Genomic DNA, 19,808 nt, shown 5'->3' on the forward strand with positions numbered 1-19,808 from the left:
TCAGCGCTAATCTTCCTCTACCTCCTGCTCCCTAAACCTCGCTCCCTTGTTCACTGCATGGGCACCATAACCGGTGTTTGCACATCTTCTTCTTCCCTTCTTTTTCTCTTCCTGTCTTTTTTCCCTAACAAATCCCCAGCCCACGTGTCTACTCATTGCGTGTTTTCTTTTCCTCTCCACTTTGTCTTTCTCCTCCGTCACCAAACTCTTCTTTCTGTTCCTCCTTTTTTTTGTTATGTAATTTTGTTTCCCTTTTTCCATTGATTTTTGTTGGTTTCTCGTTTGATCCCCTTTTATTTCATATGTTTTCTTTTATTTCTTTTATGTTCCTTTTTTGCTCCTTCCCTTGGCCTTTCTCGTTCTGTTCTTCATTAACTTGCCCATGCATGCAGCAGCCTGAGTGTAGGAACTGTCGAGAGAAGGTGGCGACCTGTTGGGAGAAGACTGAAAATGAGCATAATATGGACCAGCCCAAAGGCCATAAGAGCTATCAGCCCGAAGACAATGAGTCCTATGCTGCAGAGGTAAGTCTACGTTGTATATTTTCTTGTTAAGGTGTCAATAAATGCATTGATATTTTGATTTAGATGCTTACTAAGGCGGGCTTTGCACACTACGACATCGCAGGCCGATGCTGCGATGCCGAGTGCGATAGTGCCCGCCCCCGTCGCAGCAGCGATATGTGGTGATAGCTGGCGTAGCGAAATTTATCGCTACGCCAGCTTCACACACACACTCACCTGCCGTGCGACGTCCCTGTGGCCGGCGACCCGCCTCCTTGTTAAGGGGGCGGGTCGTGCGGCGTCACTGCGACGTCACACGGTAGGCGGCCAATCAGAGCGGAGGGGCGGAGATGAGCAGGATGTAAACATCCTGCCCACCTCCTTCCTTCCGCATATCCTACGGAAGCCGCAGTGAGGCCGGTAGGAGATGTTCCTCGCTCCTGCGACTTCACACACAGCGATGTGTGCTGCCACAGGAGCGAGGAACAACATCGGACCATTGCGTCAGCGTAATTATGGATTACGCCGACGCTGTACCGATGATACGATTACGACGCTTTTGCGCTCGTTAATCGTATCATCCAGGCTTTACACACTGCGATGTCGCATGCGATGCCGGATGTGCGTCACTTTCAATTTGACCCCACCGACATCGCACCTGCGATGTCGCAGTGTGCAAAGTGCCCCTAAGTGTATTCATACAATCCCATATTTACATACAGTGGTGCTCACATTACCACTGATACAGCCTATGTGTGAGAAACGCCAATGTAAGAAATCCTTCAATCTTTTCACTCCAATGACTGTAAATTAGACCCAGTTGTTCATGGGGTGCTAATACTTTATATAAAAAAACATGTTGGATCAGATGTGTTATAGAAAGGGATGTACAAACTTGAGTAATGACTTAAAAACAAATTGGCACGTGACTCCTGGGAGTTGATCTGATATTTTGGTTGGGTGCTGTGGTTAAAAAGGTCTTTTCAGGCCCCTACAGAAACTTTACAGGCAGCATAGATGTGTTTAATAATAAAATCAAGCCTACACTGCTGTGGTAGCACCAAAAGCGATGATGTGCCATTCTTCAGGACCACTGCAGCCAATCACAAGGCTCATCAATCAATTGACTTAAACAACACATAGAATATGTTAACGAACCTTAGCTTCTATACAACGACAAAAATTAAAAACTGGATGCTAGCATAAATTACAACAGACTTAAAGGACCGTCTGTCTCTTGGCTTGTGTTGGCTGCATAAGGATCTATGGATGTGTTTGACATACAATACAGACCAAAAGTTTGGACACACCTCATTCAAAGAGTTTTCTTTATTTTCATGACTCTGAAAATTGTAGATTCACATTGAAGGCATCCAAACTAGGAATTAACACATGGGGAATGAAATACTTAACAACAAAATACTTAACAACAAAAGTGTGAAACAACTGAAAATATGTCTTCTATACTAGGTTCTTCAAAGTAGTCACCTTTTGCTTTGATTAATGCTTTGCACACTCTTGGCATTCTCTTGATGAGCTTCAAGAGGTAGTCACCGGAAATGGTCTTCCAACAGTATTGAAGGAGTTCCCAGAGATGCTTAGCACTTGTTGGCACTTTTGCCTTCACTCTGCGGTCCAGCTCACCCCAAACCATCTCGATTGGGTTCAGGTCTGGTGACTGTGGAGGCCAGGTCATCTGGCGTGGCACCCAATCACACTCCTTCTTAGTCAAATAGTCCCCTAGCTGTTAACCTGCGATTTCTGAGGCTGGTGACTCGGATGAACTTATCCTCCGCAGCAGAGGTGACTCTTGGTCTTCCTTTCCTGGGGCGGTCCTCATGTGAGCCAGTATCTTTGTAGCGTTTGATGGTTTTTGCCACTGCACTTGGGGACACTTTCAAAGTTTTCCCAATTTTTCGGACTGACTGACCTTCATTTCTTAAAGTAATGATGGTCACTCATTTTTCTTTACTTAGCTGCTTTTTTCTTGCCATAATACAAGTTCTAACAGTCTATTCAGTAGGACTATCAGCTGTGTATCCACCAGACTTCTACACAACACAACTGATGGTCCCAACCCCATTTATAAGGCAAGAAATCCCACTTATTAAACCTGACAGGGCACACCTGTGAAGTGAAAACCATCTCCGGTGACCACCTCTTGAAGCTCATCAAGAGAATGCCAAGTGTGTGCAAAGCAGTAATGAAAACAAAAGGTGGCTACTTTGAAGAACCTAGAATATAAAACATATTTTCAGTTGTTTCACACTTTTTTGTTAAGCATTTCATTCCACATGTGTTATTTCCTAGTTTGGATGCCTTCAATGTGAATCTACAATTTTCAGAGTCATGAAAATTAAGAAAACTCTTTGAATGAGAAGGTGTGTCCAAACTTTTGGTCTGTACTGTATACACTGGTATTTCTGCTAATGGATATGCCAATCATGCCCTGCAAATACAGTGTGGCTGCACCCCAAACCTGCATCATTCTGCTCCCACACACACAAGTTTTCTTGGCTTCTTGCACACAGGCATACTTTGTTAAAAATTTTATGAGAAAAATGTCCAATAAAAGCTACGTCCAAATACGTGAAGCTGGAGACATGTATTGGCGCTCATGTCTATAAAGCGGCACAAGGAAGCAGCCGCCGCCAAACGTATAGGCAAGTTATTGCTTGATGAGCACCACAATGCAGACATGGACAAGATTAGGTCAGGTTCCAGCAAGCTGAAATGTGTATAGACACCTGCGTATAAGATCAGCGCACAGTACAGAGTCGGTGTGAAAGAAAGAAGGCAAGCTAAGACTTGTGTAGGAAGCAGAAGCAATAAAAAAAAATAAAAATGCGATGATTGGGCGATTAAATGCAGAGCAAAACTGGGGCAGGTCCTTAAAACTCAGGCTCTAATTAATTAAAGGGAATCTATCAGCATGTCTTTGCTATATAATCTGAGTGCAGCGTAATATAAGGCAAGAAAGCCTGACTCCAGCAATGCATCACTTACTGGACTGCTTGGGTGTAGTTTTGATAGAATCATTGTGTGTCTGATGTAGCAGAGCTATAAATTCTGAGCTGTGTATAACCCCCCTGACACACGTCTGGCAGTTTTCTGGGTAAACTGCATTGACAGTAAGCTGCTAACCATTCGAGGAGGTGCATACAAGATGTAATGTTAGTTTCCTACTGATAAAACTCTGATTTGTATTGAAACTACAGCACACAGCCTTATAAGTTACACATCCATGAAATTAGGGTCTTGTTCCCTATACTATGCTGCTCTTAGATTCAATTGCAAAAATCTGCTGACAGATTTCCTTTTAAGACAGGCATTTTGAACATTAATTTGTTGCATCTTACTAAAACTTTCCTTACTTTAAGAGGTATATGCTTCATTAATGAATTTGGCACATCTTTCAGCTGCCGTGCATAATCGCCAAAAATGCATGCAGGCAGTCATTCAGCCTGAGCTCTGCTCACTTTTTAAAAAGATGGTTGATATTACCAGGACTGAATCTGTCAGCGGGTTTTTGCTACTTCATATGACAGCAGTATGTTCTAGTCAAGGAAACTCTGAAACTAACCATGTTTACCTTGGATTACTCTGTGCAGCTGTTCTGACATTATCTAACAATTGAGTTGAGGTGAAGTGTGAGCTGTCCCACCCACACCAGGCTCCCTATAGAGATAGTGCATTGAGTGTGAGGTGTGCCAGATTATTTGATGACTTCCTAGTCCTCTGATGCTATTCATAGGGTAATAAACTCTTTTAGTTTAGCTAAATAGCTCACACACTGATAAGAGAAGCACAGCTGTTTTCTTTATTTAACCCCTACAGCATGCTGTCCTCAGCTTACATGGCAAAATCCTGCTGACAGATTCCCTTTTAAATTCCAAGTGTCACAAATTTTGTTTGTCTCCAAGATAACCCGCTGTAAAGCAAAGAAAAGTGTAATATCTCCGGATCTGCTGAAAATGTTAATAGACAGTAAACTGCATATTTGCTTGTATTTAGTCGCTATCTGAGAATACCGATCTATAAAGAGTGGAAGACTGGAAGTAGATATATATAGATATTTATAGATATATAATATATCTACATCTATATCTTTATTTATTTTCTTATTTTTTTATTTATTTATTTTTTATGGCTATAAATGGTCTATATTCTCTTAATCCGTGAAAACCTCTTGCCCATCGTAGTCCTGGAGCTATATGTGTAGAGCAGCAGCCCTGGTCAGGCCGCGGCAGACACATTGCTTGCCTTGACCGGTGTATTATTGTCGCCTCGGGCATCCGCCTTTGTCATGTTATTGAGGACAAGTTTCTGTGAGTAAACGCCCTCTTCTGATTAAGGGGGACTGAGTTTATAAACCATCCCTGCCCCCATCTTCTCTGCTTTGTCATGTTTTCACTTCTGAGCACATACACAGACGTTCCCACATGTGACTCATGCCGGCAGGTTTTCCTTTCCACACCGGGGGCTGTGTGACCTGTGTGATGTGCAGCGTTACACAATTTATTATTCCTGACTCTTTCCTCTGCCAAAGAATCACGGCGAGGTCATCATGAGGCGGAGATCGCGGGCTGACTATGAAAATAAGCCTTCGCCCTTCACAACATTCACGCCCTTATCTGCACAGCAACAGCGCTGCCTGGAACTGATGGTACAAACCTATGGTTAGAGGCTGCATCCTGCACTGCCTAGCAACCCTTCCCTGGTTGCTAAGCAACCCTGTTACTATCTGTCTCTGGATGGAAAAAATGCATTAGTCTGCTAAACTGCTGTTTTTAACTATTTCTCGCTCAAAATGATTCCATCTGGAATAATAGTGTTGGATCGTATTCTCTAGCAATACTTTATAAAACAGCCTGATGGTTCCAAAATATGCTGAGATCGGGTTTGTGGCTAAACTGATAACCTGAAGCTGCGTTTTTATTTTTTTTATTTATTTATTACTAGCTGTAGTACCCGGGCGTTGCCCAGGATAGTAACTATCTCTCTCCCAGTCTGTCTGTCTGTCTCTGTGTATCTGTCTGTGTCTATTTCACTGTCTCTGTATCAGTCTCTATGTCTCTCTTTATCTCTGAGTCTCTCGCGCTCTGTCTCTCGCGCTCTGTCTCTCGCGCTCTGTCTCTCGCGCTCTGTCTCTCGCGCTCTGTCTCTCGCGCTCTGTCTCTCGCGCTCTGTCTCTCGCGCTCTGTCTCTCGCGCTCTGTCTCTCGCGCTCTGTCTCTCGCGCTCTGTCTCTCGCGCTCTGTCTCTCGCGCTCTGTCTCTCGCGCTCTGTCTCTCGCGCTCTGTCTCTCGCGCTCTGTCTCTCGCGCTCTGTCTCTCGCGCTCTGTCTCTCGCGCTCTGTCTCTGTTTGTGCCTGTCTGTCTGTCTCTCCACCGACCTCATATTACCTCACACATAATCTTCTTATACTATGATGTCCTTTGTTCCTATAGCAACCTATCATAGCGCCTATTAAGTGCCTGTAGCTCGCAGCTCCATTCACTTTACAGTTACTCTCTCTCTCTTGCCTCCATTAAAGTGCGGGGTTAAATTTTCCCTTCCAAACATAGTTTGACGTTTCCTGAGTCACATGGGGTGTCTGCAAAATGTCTTGATTGTAAATGCGACGGTGCAGATTCCTTTAGCGGACATACACGCGTACACACATATACACATACACTCAGCTTTATAGATTAGATTTCTGCAAAATTAGTGATATATATTGCTGCTATTATTTAACACCTAGTGTTTCTTTGGGCCTGTCATGTATTACACACGGCATGACAAATATTACTGTAACTACGGTAAACACTGGAAATATTTAGTTTCATGTTAATAGGCATCCTATACCTATGTAAATAACTAGCTGGGCATGCGCTGGCTGTCCCAGCTCATGAAGAGTCTGGTCTAGTCATACTGTTAGGCAGTACTTGTAGTTGATTGACACCCAGACCTTAAGGATCTGCTTAAAGGGATTGTCCCTTGGACAAAGTTCATTTTACTGAATAGATCCTGGAACAATAATAATTCCCACAATTAGATGTGTTTTAAAAAAATAAATAAATAAAATGTTCCTGTGCTGAGATAATGTTATATATGTGTCCCTGCTATGTACTGTGCCTGACCGTACAGGGACATGGTCTGATCATACCACAGCTCCTAGACAGGGGAGGACAGAAAAGAAAGTATACAGACATTATAGCACGGGATCACAAATTGTTCTTTCTTTGAGGTAAAACATGTTTCAAAAACAGGAAGGGAAGTGTTTTACCTCACAAAAAGAATCAGCTGTGATCCCATGTTGTGTGCTAGTTATATAGTCTTTTTTTTTTTTTACTTCTCCCCTGGTTCAGGAGCTGTGGTATGATCAGACCATGTCCCTGTACGGTCAGACACGGCCATTACACAGTACGTAGCAGAGACACATATATAAGATTATCTCAGCACAGAAACATTTCTAAAAAAAAAAACCCATCCAATTCTGGAAAGTATTATGCCTAGATCTATTGATTTAAAATTAAATTTGTGGGAAGACCCCTTTAACGAAAACTAAGGCATGCACCTTGCTAAGATGTGCACCAGCCTGGCAACATACAGTTAACCGCCAACACGTGCGTTAGCATGGTCAGACTTGGCAAAAGGCAGCGCATATTCTTTTCCTATGACAGGCTGGTTTCATCTGCCTCAATATAAATTCAGTGCTGGCTGTCAGTCCATTGTGCGACCTTGGAAGGTTCCCTTGTAGCTAATGGCAGAGTATATTTGCATCCAGGTTCAAAATCTTTTTGGACTCTTATCTTCTCAAGGTACAAAAAATGGTTCTTCTAGGGCACTGGCACAAACTGAAAAGGGCCCTTGTTCAAGAATATATGGGCCCTTTGTGGTCAAATAGCTCATGAAAATACCAAATTCCACCGGTTTTAGAGGTAGAAATGGGCCCCTTTACCTCTTGGGCTCCTGTGTGGCTGCACAGGTTGTACCAATGATATGTCCGCCCCTGTTCTGGTAAGGTCTTTCGAATCTGCACTATAAAAGAAGCAACACTACAAATAGGATACTGTATTTTGAATTGCGTTTTGGTTCCATGGGTACTGTACTGTTTATTCATGGTAAGACTCCAAACAAACCCTATGCAGTCTGGTCCTGCCGCCATGCTCCCTTCCTTCTGTCCCCCTGCTTCCTAACATACATTAGTAGTTTGATGGGCCTGTAAATGGATTCATATATGGTATGTTCACACCAAAGCAGTATTTTCTACTCTGGCACTATGGTTATAAGAGCCAACAGAAGAGCTGTAAGCTCAGACAATAGATTTGTGTTTTGACTGTTCACCCCAACACCCTTGTAAAAATGACTCCTCTGAAGCAATAATGCGTTTATATGAATCTCTACCAAAGTGAAAAGTCTGTCTCCAGAAGCAAATCTGTTACTGACCTATAATAAAGAAGCATTAATGGTAAAAATCCCAAATTTCAAAACATTAACATTTTGACTCCTTTTCATGTAGATTAAAGATCTGCAGTTGGTACTATCGGATGCCAACGAGACCATGCAGGGGCTGCAGGAACAGCTGTCACAGGAAAGGCAATTACGGAAAGAAGATGAGGATGTCTTCAACCAGAAGATTGCGCAGGTCACTGTCTACTGAACTCACTCATCATTTCATCAAGTTTAAAATCTAAAATTGCCCTTTGCATACATGGGTCATTTAACTAAGATCACCATTCTTTGTGTGTCTAAGCACTATGTTTCGCTCATATAATGGGAAACCTGCCTATTTATATATTCTTTCAGGGGCATGTTCACACATTAATGGCAAATTTTGTTGAATATATATATAATATATAATGTTGAGTATCTCCTCAATCAAGGCCAACCAGCCAGATGGCTAGTGGCTGTGCAGACATTCTAGGTATAATTCCCATGTGGCTTTATTTCAGTTTTGTATTCTTTAGCCATGATAACCTAAAGTATTTTCATCGTCTTGTATGAGGATATGTAGTTTTTGTAGTTTTTTTTTCTCAAGCAATCCTGAGTCAACCTTGCTTATATACATAGTAATTTTTTCTTGTCATAAATCCTTTGTACAGCTGAAGGAGGATCACCAAAAGTTGCTTTTGAGACGAGAGTTTGAGGTCCAGAGTTTGGGCCTCCAGAGAAGGTTGGAGCAGAAGTTCTGGAGCCAGGAGAAGAATGTTCTGGTGCAAGAGATGCAGCAGTTTAAGCAGAGCTTTTACCTGACCTTCATGAAGCTCAAATGGTACCTTCAGCGATGGCGGAAAGGCAAGATCCTTCAGAATGATGGAGAAGACTTTTTGGAGGTTAGTATAAATTATCCACTGGAAATGTATGGAATGTGTGCGTGCAAAACTCATCATGTATTCCATCCACCAGAGGCTATCGAGCCTCTTTCAGAAACCTTGTACATACAATTGAGAACATCACATATTTTGTATAGGAAGGATTCTTATGCAAAGTATACAAAACAATTGAATTTCTGTTGTAAGTTGAATGCCTGAGGACAAATTTTGAAACTTTATAAACCTTCCACAACAGTTACGCAACCAGTATAAATGCAGCTCTTACGGGTAGGTTCACACGGCCCAAATACCCTTCTGAAAAAAGTGTATTTAACTAGAATCCGTCAATGGCATCAGGTTTTTAGCCATGATCTGCAGTTTAAACTGACACAGGTCAAAAAGAGAATTAGCCTCCTTCAGATGGACTAATCCACATGCTGATAAAGGCACCGGTTTTAGGCCATGTGCGCACTAGAAATTGACTTTTCCTTAAGGAAAACCCGGGCCCTCTGAAAGAATACCGCACCAGCGGTGAAAAACCGCACCAAAGCCGCAACTGAATCCGCGGTTTGGTGCAAATTTTCCGCGTTTTTTCCACAGGTTGGTACCTGCGGATTTTTACCATTATCTATGGCAAAAACCGCAGGTACCTGCGGAAAAGACGTGACATGCACATTCATTCCACAGCGTAAATTCCGCGGGTAAATCCGCAGGTATAAAAAAAAAACGCAGTGTGCGCACAGCATTTTTTTATACCCATACGTTTTGCTGGGGAATGACTGCAGAAATGTTAGACACATTTTCTGCAGCAAATCCACGCTGTAAATCCGCAGCGTGCGCACATGGCCTTAAGGTGGATATATCACTCTTTTCAAGCTACACCAGGAAAATGTCAGAAGTATCTACACTAAAAACTGATAAAAGTAAGTTGGTACTCATTGCGTCTTGGCACTATGTCACACCCAAAAAATAGTAAGCCTCCCGCTTCATATATTAAATATATTCATGGCCTCCTTTCGCCTGTCAGAGACCTGAAGAGTTGAAGGAAAGTCCATTTCTATTATTATCAGGAGCCATATAGGATCCAATCCTATTTGCTATTCTGTATTGAAGTCTTAACGGATCATATGTGTATATGTACAGTGCCTTGAAAAAGTATTTATACCCCGTGAACTTTTTAACATTTTTTTTTCATAGTATACCCACAAATACATTTAATTTTATGTGATATACCAACACAAAGTAACAAGTATATGTGAGGTTTCAAGGAAATACGTTTTTCTAAATTATTTAAAATATATGTCTGAAAATTGTGAGTTTCATTTGTATTCAGCCCCCTATAGTCTGATACCCCTAAACAAAATCCTGAGTGAATAATTGCCTCCAGAAGTCACCTAATTAGTAAATTGAGTCCACCTGTGTAATTTTTCCTCCCTATAACTACAGCTGTTCTATGAAGGCCTCAGAGATTTGTTTGACAATATTAGGGATCAAACAGCATAGTGTAAACAAAGGAACACACCAGACAGGTCAAGGATAAAGTAGTGAAGAGTAAAGCAGGGTTGGGTTATTTAAATAAAATATATGTGTATCCCAAGCTCTGAACATCTCACAGTGCACTGTTCAATCCATTATACAACAATGGAAAGAGTATGGCTCAACTACAAATCTACCAGGATATGGCCGCCCCCCTAAACTGCATCCCGTGCAAGGAGAGCACTAATTAGACAAGAGGTCCTTAGTCACTCTTGGTGAAATTGAATCCCAGTAAAATGAATATAAGTTTGTAGGTGTAATGTAGGAAAGCTCACTGGGTATGAATACTTTTTCAAAGCACTGTATATAATTTTAAATCTGATCTGAATGGAGCTGCGCCATCTCCAGCACTGATCTCTCATTACAGAAGTCGGTGCCTCTAATTGTTCTTCAGCCTCAGTCGGGTAATTGGCTTTCTTATGAGTCTTTCAAGAATTATACAGCTAATGGATCCTGTCATGCTAAGCAGCAGTGTAATCACAACATGCCACCCTAATACCAGTTGATGCCCGTGCTGCGGATAATCTTGTGTACTGTACTGACAAAACTGAGGGTAGGGGTTAGAAAAACAAAGGCTCGCAAAACGTTAGGTGCAAATTTAAAGGTGCCAACGGGTATGCGCTTCTTAATTAAGATGTGATAATAGAATACCCGAGCTGTTTCATGTATTGTTCAACGTAGCAGAGGGGGGACGATACTTGTCACATGACTGATCACAACCCTCCGTCTGTCTTCTGCCCAGTCACTGTGATCTATATATAACCCAGACTGCATTGGGCACGAGGCTTTTACAGCTCTCGGTGGGGAGCCGCAGCGCAGGATGGCAATGCTGCCTCGGGCGTTGTTTCCTGGCCGTGATCGCAGCTGTTATGGCTGAATCTCTGCATGGGACTAAACCTATATTCAAGCCGAGCTTCACCACCAGGCAGGAGAGCCAGGAATTTATCAGACTAATGTGGATTACATTGACAGGGCAGGACCAATCTGATTATCTGATGCTCAGAATTACAGGAAGGCAGCATATGCCATTTAAACAGTCACGGAGACAAATGATATGGTGAATGGGTTAAAGGGTCAGCGTTACTGAAGATCTGCCACGCAAGGAGACATACTTAAGTGTTTGTCAGGTCAACCTTGCTGAGATGCAATGAATTCTTAATAGGGGGTTTGTTTGATGGGTTAGCATCCCTGTTCTGTGTGTGTAAGTACCATTATCCCTGTGGCTAGGTAATATTCCTTGGATGATAAAGTAATAAGATGTCTCTTAAAGTTATATTTCTCCATGGTAAATAGGTAATTTATTTTAACTAGCACTTCCCTCCAAATGGTCTGTTCAGTCTTGACATGTCTAGAATACGGTAGTAAATGCTTTTATTTGTGATGAAACTGGGCCAAACCATGTTTCTTTAGAGCTCTGCAATGTGCTGCTCCTCTATTATTCCTCCTGGAAATGCATACATAAATTCATAACTAGGAGTCTTCTGATTGGCTAGTCTTGCAGTGTAGACCATCACCCCTATAGTAGGGGGATGTATATACCCAGCTGTCAGTGCAGTCATACCATTCCAAGAGGGCGGACAGAGGAACGGTACAAGTCGGAGTTCTGACAAAAGTTGTAATTTCGTGATGAATTACAAATAAAAGTATTTACTAAACCAGATAAGCTGCCATGTTCTTTGCCTATGGGTGCGATGCCATACACTCCGGGATGTGATTCCAATACATATCTGATATGAGCAGAGTTGAGTGACAGATTTGCCATTTAAGAGTCTGGAACATTTGCCAATATTCCCTATGGGGTCATTTACTACTGTCACTTGTGGTTAAAAGTCGTGAAAGATGCTGAATAGAGTTTGACAACCTCAAAGATGGGGAGATCAGTCAAGAAGTGGTCCGCCATTAGGCTATGTGCCCACGGGAAATTAAACCTGCGGATTTATCTGCGGAAAATCCGCGGATTTTCCAGATAAATCCGCAGGTTTCAGCATGCACAGACACTCCCCATGTTATCCTATGGGACATGGAGAGTGCTGTGTCCATGCTGCGGATACGTGCGGCTGTGGAACATGCTGCGGATGTCCCGCAGCCGCACATAACTGCATGTCAATTATTTCTGTGGAAATCCCAGCCCTCCACTATGGAGATAGAGGCCGGGACTTCTGCAGGTAAGTTGCACGATGCCCGCAGGTTTACCGCAGCTATTTCGCTGGAATCCCGCAGCTAAATACAGCTGCGGATTCCGTCGAGCAGCTGCGGGAAACCTGTGGCCGTACCTGCAGATATATCCGCAAGCACAAACTCCCGTGGGCACACAGCCTAAACTCCCGTGGGCACACAGCCTAAACTCCCGTGGGCACACAGCCTAAACTCCCGTGGGCACATAGCCTAAAGAATGCATTTTCCAGATACATTGAACACTGCTGTATCCCATAAGACCAGTCAATCAGATCTACATCTGTCTCGGCACTGTTGTGGCATTGTCACATGGGGAGGGGAAGGTGTTACTGCCCTGACATTACCCTGTTTGATATGTGCTGGTGTACAAGAACACTCCATTATTTCATTTTTTTTTACCTGTTAGGTAAACAGTGTAAAAGAACTGTACATGCTGATTGAGGAGGAAGAATTAAATCTCCCATCCTGCGATGGAGAAACCTGGCCGCAGAATATGGTAAGTATTAACCACAAACATGACCCATTGAGTTAGAATGTCTTTGGTAACGTTCCCTTGACCTCATCGGCATAGTGCATGAGTTCCTTAATCCTATTGACCAATATACATTTAATACAATCGTGGGAGAAGGTTATGATTAGTGTTATCACTATGAGAAAAACCATAGTACAAGCAACTAGGAGGACCATGAATGATCGTGGCCCACCATAAAGTAGGGTGCAGGATTGGCAGTGTACACAGGCTCCTATTTGACCAGTGGACCTGATTTTTGCAGACTATGGAGTCTATGAAAACCCTTTCTGATGTCAAGAAGATCCTAAAAGACCTGTGCAATGAGTTGCAGGAGGAGAGAAGAGGAATGAACGAGCTTCAGCAGCAATTTGCTAGAGCAAAGGCAGCCTGGGAGATGGAGAGAACGGAACACAAGGTTGGTCTCTAATGACGCTGGATAGTTTGTATTTTATTTTTTCCTGTGTAGTTTAAGGCTAGTTTCACACTTGCGTTCAGCGCAGTCCGTCACTATGGAGAATAGCGCAGTCCGTTAACACACTGCGCTATTCTCCATAGACTTGTATGGACGACGCACTGTAACGCAAGTGTCTGCGTTGCATCCGCTGGACGACGCAGCGTCGTTATTTTGACGCTGCGTCGGGCGGATGGAACGCAGCATGTAACATTTTTCTGCGCTTGGCGGAGTGTCAAACGCAACCTGCAGGAATCCGTTAGGCGTCCGTTGTTTTTATAATGGACGCCTATGGTGGCGGATTCCGTTAGATTGCGTCATTTGACGGATTCCGTTAACGCACCTGACTTTACACAACTGCGCATGCTCAGATGTGTAAAGTCAAGGAAAAAAAACTACAACGGACTGCGTTATTTTGTACGATCTGTAGCATGCGTTGTGCCACTATATGCAACGCATCCGTTGCATGCGTCACACAATGCAATGCTACGGATCCCGTTCAACGCAGGTGTGAAACTAGCCTAAGGTGTGCATATAGATGGTGGATGGTCATCTCACCCCGATGCACTTCTTAAGATCTGCTATGTGTAAGGTATATGTGCACAGCCTGCTCATACATGTTTCCGCCTTCCTCTCCGCACTGTAGGATGTTGAGGAGCATTTCCTTGTTGCTGCCTTAACCTGTTCCTTTGGCTTTCACCACACACTTTTCCTTTCCGGTGTGTGTTCATCTCCTGCCATCGCCACCTTCGTGCCCCTCTGGTATCACAGTTTACCACGGCTTCCTGTCTGCATTACTAATGTCTTGTTCTTCTGCCAGCTCTCCTAAAATCACTGATTTGCAGTTGCGCTTCAAACCACAGCTTCTCATTTTAAAATAGCTGCAGCTTCTAAAAAAAGACCTGAAAGCTAAACGACCAGTGATATCCTACAATCAGCTGTTTTCATCTGACAGCAACTGTAGGGAAGGCTCGGAGGCTCACGTCTCTGCTGCGTCCCCTATGTATGTACAGGCTGGTCTCCTTAGCTAGAGCAAATACATTAACACTATGCATGCTAGAGCAATGATCCCATGTGACTCTCATAGATTAGGCAAAGGCTCCTACACACAGATTTTTTTTTTCTCTAGTGTGATTGCCCTGATACGTGTTCATATATCACAGTCCATCGACCATAACCTCAATCTTGAAATGGATGTCCCAGAATAGAAAGTAGGGTTTGCATCTTAATCTTGTGCAATCAGTTTTTTTTCTTTGTTCTTTTTTCTTTGTTCTTTGTTCTTTGTTCCAGTGATGTCAACTCCTGCCCTACACAATCAGTGGTGGGTGGGAAGTTTTGACTAAAGGGATGTTTACTAGCCCTCTAGTGATGACTGCCTGTTGATTAATTTTATCAAAACTACAGCAAGCAGCCCACTAAGTAACACATCACTGGAATCAGGATCTCTGGCCCTACATTTTTGCTGCTTTCATATTAGGTGGCAAAAGCCTGGTGACACATTCCCTTTTAGATGACCATTATTCCTTCACCATTTGCAAATTATCATACCTTCACCACTATATTGATATGCTAACAATGGTATAAACTCTCCCTCACTCCACTTGTGCAGTCCCAACCCTTAAACTTATATCTTTGAAGGCAATCTGTCAGCAGGTTTTTGCTATGTAATCTGAGAGCAGCATGAGGTAGTGGCTGAGACGCTGATTTCAGGCAGTTGTACTTATTAGGTTGTGTGCCGTAGTTTGCATAAAATGAGTGTTTTATCAGCAGGAGATTCACTCACATGCCTCTTGGTCCCACCACATGCCCTCCTTTAGATAAGCAGCTCACTGTCAATAGACAATGCATACAGAGGGCTGTGGTTTGGGTGGAAGTTAGATATAGCAATGCTCAGAAAGCTAAGAACTCTGTGTCACAAGTGCTGCACCTAGTAAATTAAGTGATACATCATTGGAATCTGGGTCCCTTTTTCTGCATTATTTTGCTCACTGATGAGGTTGCACAAACCTGGTAACCAGTTTCTTTTAATCCTTACATTTTCTCAGGTTGGCATGCGTTTACTTTTCAATTTAAAAACCTAGCACGCCTTTAAATTATAAGGGGCTTTTTGCACATATACCCTCAGGTATACATTGCTGGATGTTAACAATACATATGTGAATGTTTTAAGAGAACAGCTTGTGAACAGCAGCTTGCTATATTAATAATACATATACAGTGCCTACAAGTAGTATTTAACCCCCTGCAGATTTAGCAGGTTTGATAAGATGCAAATAAGTTAGAGCCTGCAAACTTCAAACAAGAGCAGGATTTATAACAGATGCATAAATCTTACAAACCAACAAGTTATGTTGCTCAGTTAAATTTTAATAAATTTTCAACATAAAAGTGTGGGTCAATTATTATTCAACCCCTAGGTTTAATATTTTGTGGAATAACCCTTTTTTGAAATTACAGCTAATAATCGTCTTTTATAATACCTGATCAGGCCGGCACAGGTCTCTGGAGTTATCTTGTCCCACTCCTCCATGCAGATCTTCTCCAAGTTATCTAGGTTCTTTGGGTGTCTCATGTGGACTTTAATCTTGAGCTCCTTCCACAAGTTTTCAATTGGGTTAAGGTCAGGAGACTGACTAGGCCACTGCAACACCTTGATTTTTTCCCTCTTGAACCAGGCCTTGGTTTTCTTGCTGTGTGCTTTGGGTCGTTGTCTTGTTGGAAGATGAAATGACGACCCATCTTAAGATCCTTGATGGAGGAGCGGAGGTTCTTGGCCAAAATCTCCAGATAGGCCGTGCTATCCATCTTCCCATGGATGCGGACCAGATGGCCAGGCCCCTTGGCTGAGAAACAGCCCCACAGCATGATGCTGCCACCACCATGCTTGACTGTAGGGATGGTATTCTTGGGGTCGTATGCAGTGCCATCCAGTCTCCAAACGTCACGTGTGCGGTTGGCACCAAAGATCTCGATCTTGGTCTTATCAGACCAGAGAACCTTGAACCAGTCTGTCTCAGAGTCCTCCAAGTGATCATGAGCAAACTGTAGACTAGCCTTGACATGACGCTTTGAAAGTAAAGGTACCTTACGGGCTCGTCTGGAACGGAGACCATTGCGGTGGAGTACGTTACTTATGGTATTGACTGAAACCAATGTCCCCACTGCCATGAGATCTTCCCGGAGCTCCTTCCTTGTTGTCCTTGGGTTAGCCTTGACTCTTTGGACAAGCCTGGCCTCGGCACGGGTGGAAACTTTCAAAGGCTGTCCAGGCCGTGGAAGGCTAACAGTAGTTCCATAAGCCTTCCACTTCCGGATGATGCTCCCAACAGTGGAGACAGGTAGGCCCAACTCCTTGGAAAGGGTTTTGTACCCCTTGCCAGCCTTGTGACCCTCCACGATCTTGTCTCTGATGGCCTTGGAATGCTCCTTTGTCTTTCCCATGTTGACCAAGTATGAGTGCTGTTCACAAGTTTGGGGAGGGTCTTAATTAGTCAGAAAAGGCTGGAAAAAGAGATAATTAATCCAAACATGTGAAGCTCATTGTTCTTTGTGCCTGAAATACTTCTTAATACTTTAGGAGAACCAAACAGAATTCTGGTGGTTTGAGGGGTTGAATAATAAATGTCCCTCTGAATAAACTTTTCACAATTTAAAAAAAAAAAATAAAAAAAGAAATAACATTCTTTGTTGCTGCAGTGCATTTCACACTTCCAGGCTGATCTACAGTCCAAATGTCACAATGCCAAGTTAATTCCGAATGTGTAAACCTGCTAAATCTGCAGGGGGTTGAATACTACTTGTAGGCACTGTATGACTGCTGGTTGTGACACTAACATGGCATCTATGTAGTCCAATCCACTGAGTAAGTAACAGGGCATTACTTTGTAAGTTGTCCTATATACTGGCCTATTCAGGTATGTATAGTGCGCAGCGCATGGAATCATTGAGCCTCTTATTCTGTGCTGTGTGATGCTTTGCACACTCCAGTAAGTGTTAGTCATGGATGAAAGATCTGTTGTGGATATGTGAAAGAGCTTGGAAATGTGATAGTCATTCCAGAAGTAGGAGAGGCCGGAAATGTGATCTCGACCTTACAAGAGACGTAATTAGGAAAAAAGCTATTCATGTAGGGGGATAGCCTCTGTGCATGATGGATTTTATGGGGGTGACTGAACTGCGCTGTACACCACAGCTGGGTAAACGTTCAGCAGTGCCCAATTTCTTCTGTAGTTGTATGTCATTCTTGGGTACAATTACATATAATATATGGCATTGTAATAAGTGGTGTGGTGCCCACAAGTGTATACCGTATTTGCCTGGCAAGCACCATGTACTACTGCAATCAATAAACAATAAAAAAAAAAGTATAGTTCTGCTTACAACACATGGGAACCTCCTGCCCGTCATATTTGTAGGAGTAGTCACCTGATGGGAATTTTTTTTTTCATTTGGAAAAAAATAACTCCTGGTAATGATTCCCCAGGTCAGTACGAGTTCATAGACTCCAAACATGTATAGTTTTACTCTTACCTAAGTGGTGGAAAAAAATCAGAAGTTTGTTATAAAAAAAAGTGTTTTTTTGGGGTTTTTTTCACCATTTTCCGAGACCCGTAGCGTTCTCATTTTTCAGGATCTGGGTTTCATTGATGGCTTAATTTTTGTGTCTTGAGTTGGCGGATTGAATTATTCCATATTTGTGTAGATTCACATGTTATTTCATTTTAATGCAAAGTTGCGCAAGCAAAAAAACATAATTTTGGCGTTTGCAATTTTTTTTTTTCTCACCACGCCGTGTACCGATCGGATTGTTTGCGTTTATATTTTCATAGACTGAGCATTTATGATCATGACAATACCAAATATTTTTACTATTATTGTTATGATTGTTGGTTTTGTTTTATTTTCAATGGGGGAAAAAGGGGGGTGATTTGAACTTTTGTGTTTTTTTTTTTTTTTTTTTTTTTAATACTCCTTTCACTAGTCACAATTTTTAAAGTAGACCTATTTCCATTTTTTTTTTTTTTTTTTAAAAAAAGGTCTTCTGATGTGTTCTTTTGTGAATAAAATATGGCTAGAAGAGATTTCCAAATCACTGTATTATTGTTTTATTTATATCTTTTGCACAATGTCCCAATTTTTTTTTCTAATTGGAGTTGGCGAAAAAAATCATCATTAACCCATTCCTGACATAGGACACACCGTACCAGTAAATCCCATGTCGGTATGGTAACTTTGATTCAGGCTCACACATTGAGCCCACATCTGTTCCTGCATGTCTACTCATCTGGTCAGCCAATATGTGCCTCAAACAGGCGCCAGTGGATCGGAGATCCACCCGCGCCTTTTAACTAGTTAAATCCCACTGTCAATCTCTGACAGCGGGGTTTAACACATGCTGGTGGGGAATCATTCTCTGCTAACCATAACCCCCAAGTAGGACGCCTGCTGTCTTGGGGTGATATTAGACACACAACTTTTCTTTATTCCTTATATCCAATCACTCACTCGCTCAGATCGCCTGCATCTTAAAACATCTCCAGAATATGACCTTTTATTACCGTTGAAACTGCAAAAACTCTTACTGTCACTTTTTTATTCATTCTCATTTGGATTACTGCAAGTCTCTCTACTGGTTAGTCTCCCTGTAACCATATTTTCCCTCTCCAATCCTTCCTGATTGCAGCAGCCAAGGCCATATTTTGTCCAGCCACTTCACTGACGCCTCCACCCTGTGCCAGTCTTTGCACTGGTTGCCTGCTTGTTACAGAATACAATATAAACTTATCTCGCTCACCCACAAAGTTCTGCATCACCCTATATCTCCCCCCTGATCTGTCTATCACTCTACATGTGCTTTCCATTCTGCAACAGATCAAAGAGTAACATCCTCCATAATCCGAACCTCTCACCTCTGTCTCCAAGACTTCTTTCGTGCTGTTCCAGTTTTTTGGAATGCACTACCCCAGACGATCCGATCCATCCCTAGCCCCCACATTTCTTTGGACGAGCTTATTACCTCAACTCGCTAATCTAACTCTCCACTATTCCTTCTTTCTAAATATTAATCAGAATTTGCTCCCTCCTATTCATCTGTCTCCACACTCTCCTCGTGCCCAATAGCACCTGGTAAGTGCTGCAGAATATGTTGGCGCTATATGAATAAAATTATTACATTATGAGCATTGTGATCAATCTTGTGAGGTTTTCGGGGGTTTTTTACCTCCTTTTTGCAATTTTTGCTTTTTCAGTTATACACATAGTCTCCACAGATTGCACTCGTCTGCAAGCAATAATACAAGGGAACAACTTACATATATTAATTCTCCTCCGGGAATC

General features: G+C 42.5%; 1 protein-coding gene across 4 annotated transcripts in view; it reads left to right on the plus strand.

Annotated features, from left to right (window-relative positions):
- MTCL2 (microtubule crosslinking factor 2) overlaps window positions 1–19,808 on the plus strand; it is a 128,300-nt gene that overhangs the window by 87,429 nt on the left and 21,063 nt on the right. For 3 of the 4 annotated variants that reach the window (XM_075349880.1, XM_075349877.1, XM_075349879.1), the window contains exons 6-10: window positions 393–524; window positions 8,007–8,132; window positions 8,590–8,820; window positions 12,917–13,006; window positions 13,284–13,436. In XM_075349880.1, coding sequence (XP_075205995.1) covers window positions 393–524; window positions 8,007–8,132; window positions 8,590–8,820; window positions 12,917–13,006; window positions 13,284–13,436 — 732 coding nt within the window. The remainder of the gene's footprint in view (window positions 1–392; window positions 525–8,006; window positions 8,133–8,589; window positions 8,821–12,916; window positions 13,007–13,283; window positions 13,437–19,808) is intronic. The other variant, XM_075349878.1, reaches the window with a different exon arrangement.

The sequence above is a fragment of the Anomaloglossus baeobatrachus genome, chromosome 5 (assembly GCF_048569485.1).
Source record: "Anomaloglossus baeobatrachus isolate aAnoBae1 chromosome 5, aAnoBae1.hap1, whole genome shotgun sequence".
NCBI lineage: Eukaryota > Metazoa > Chordata > Amphibia > Anura > Aromobatidae > Anomaloglossus > Anomaloglossus baeobatrachus.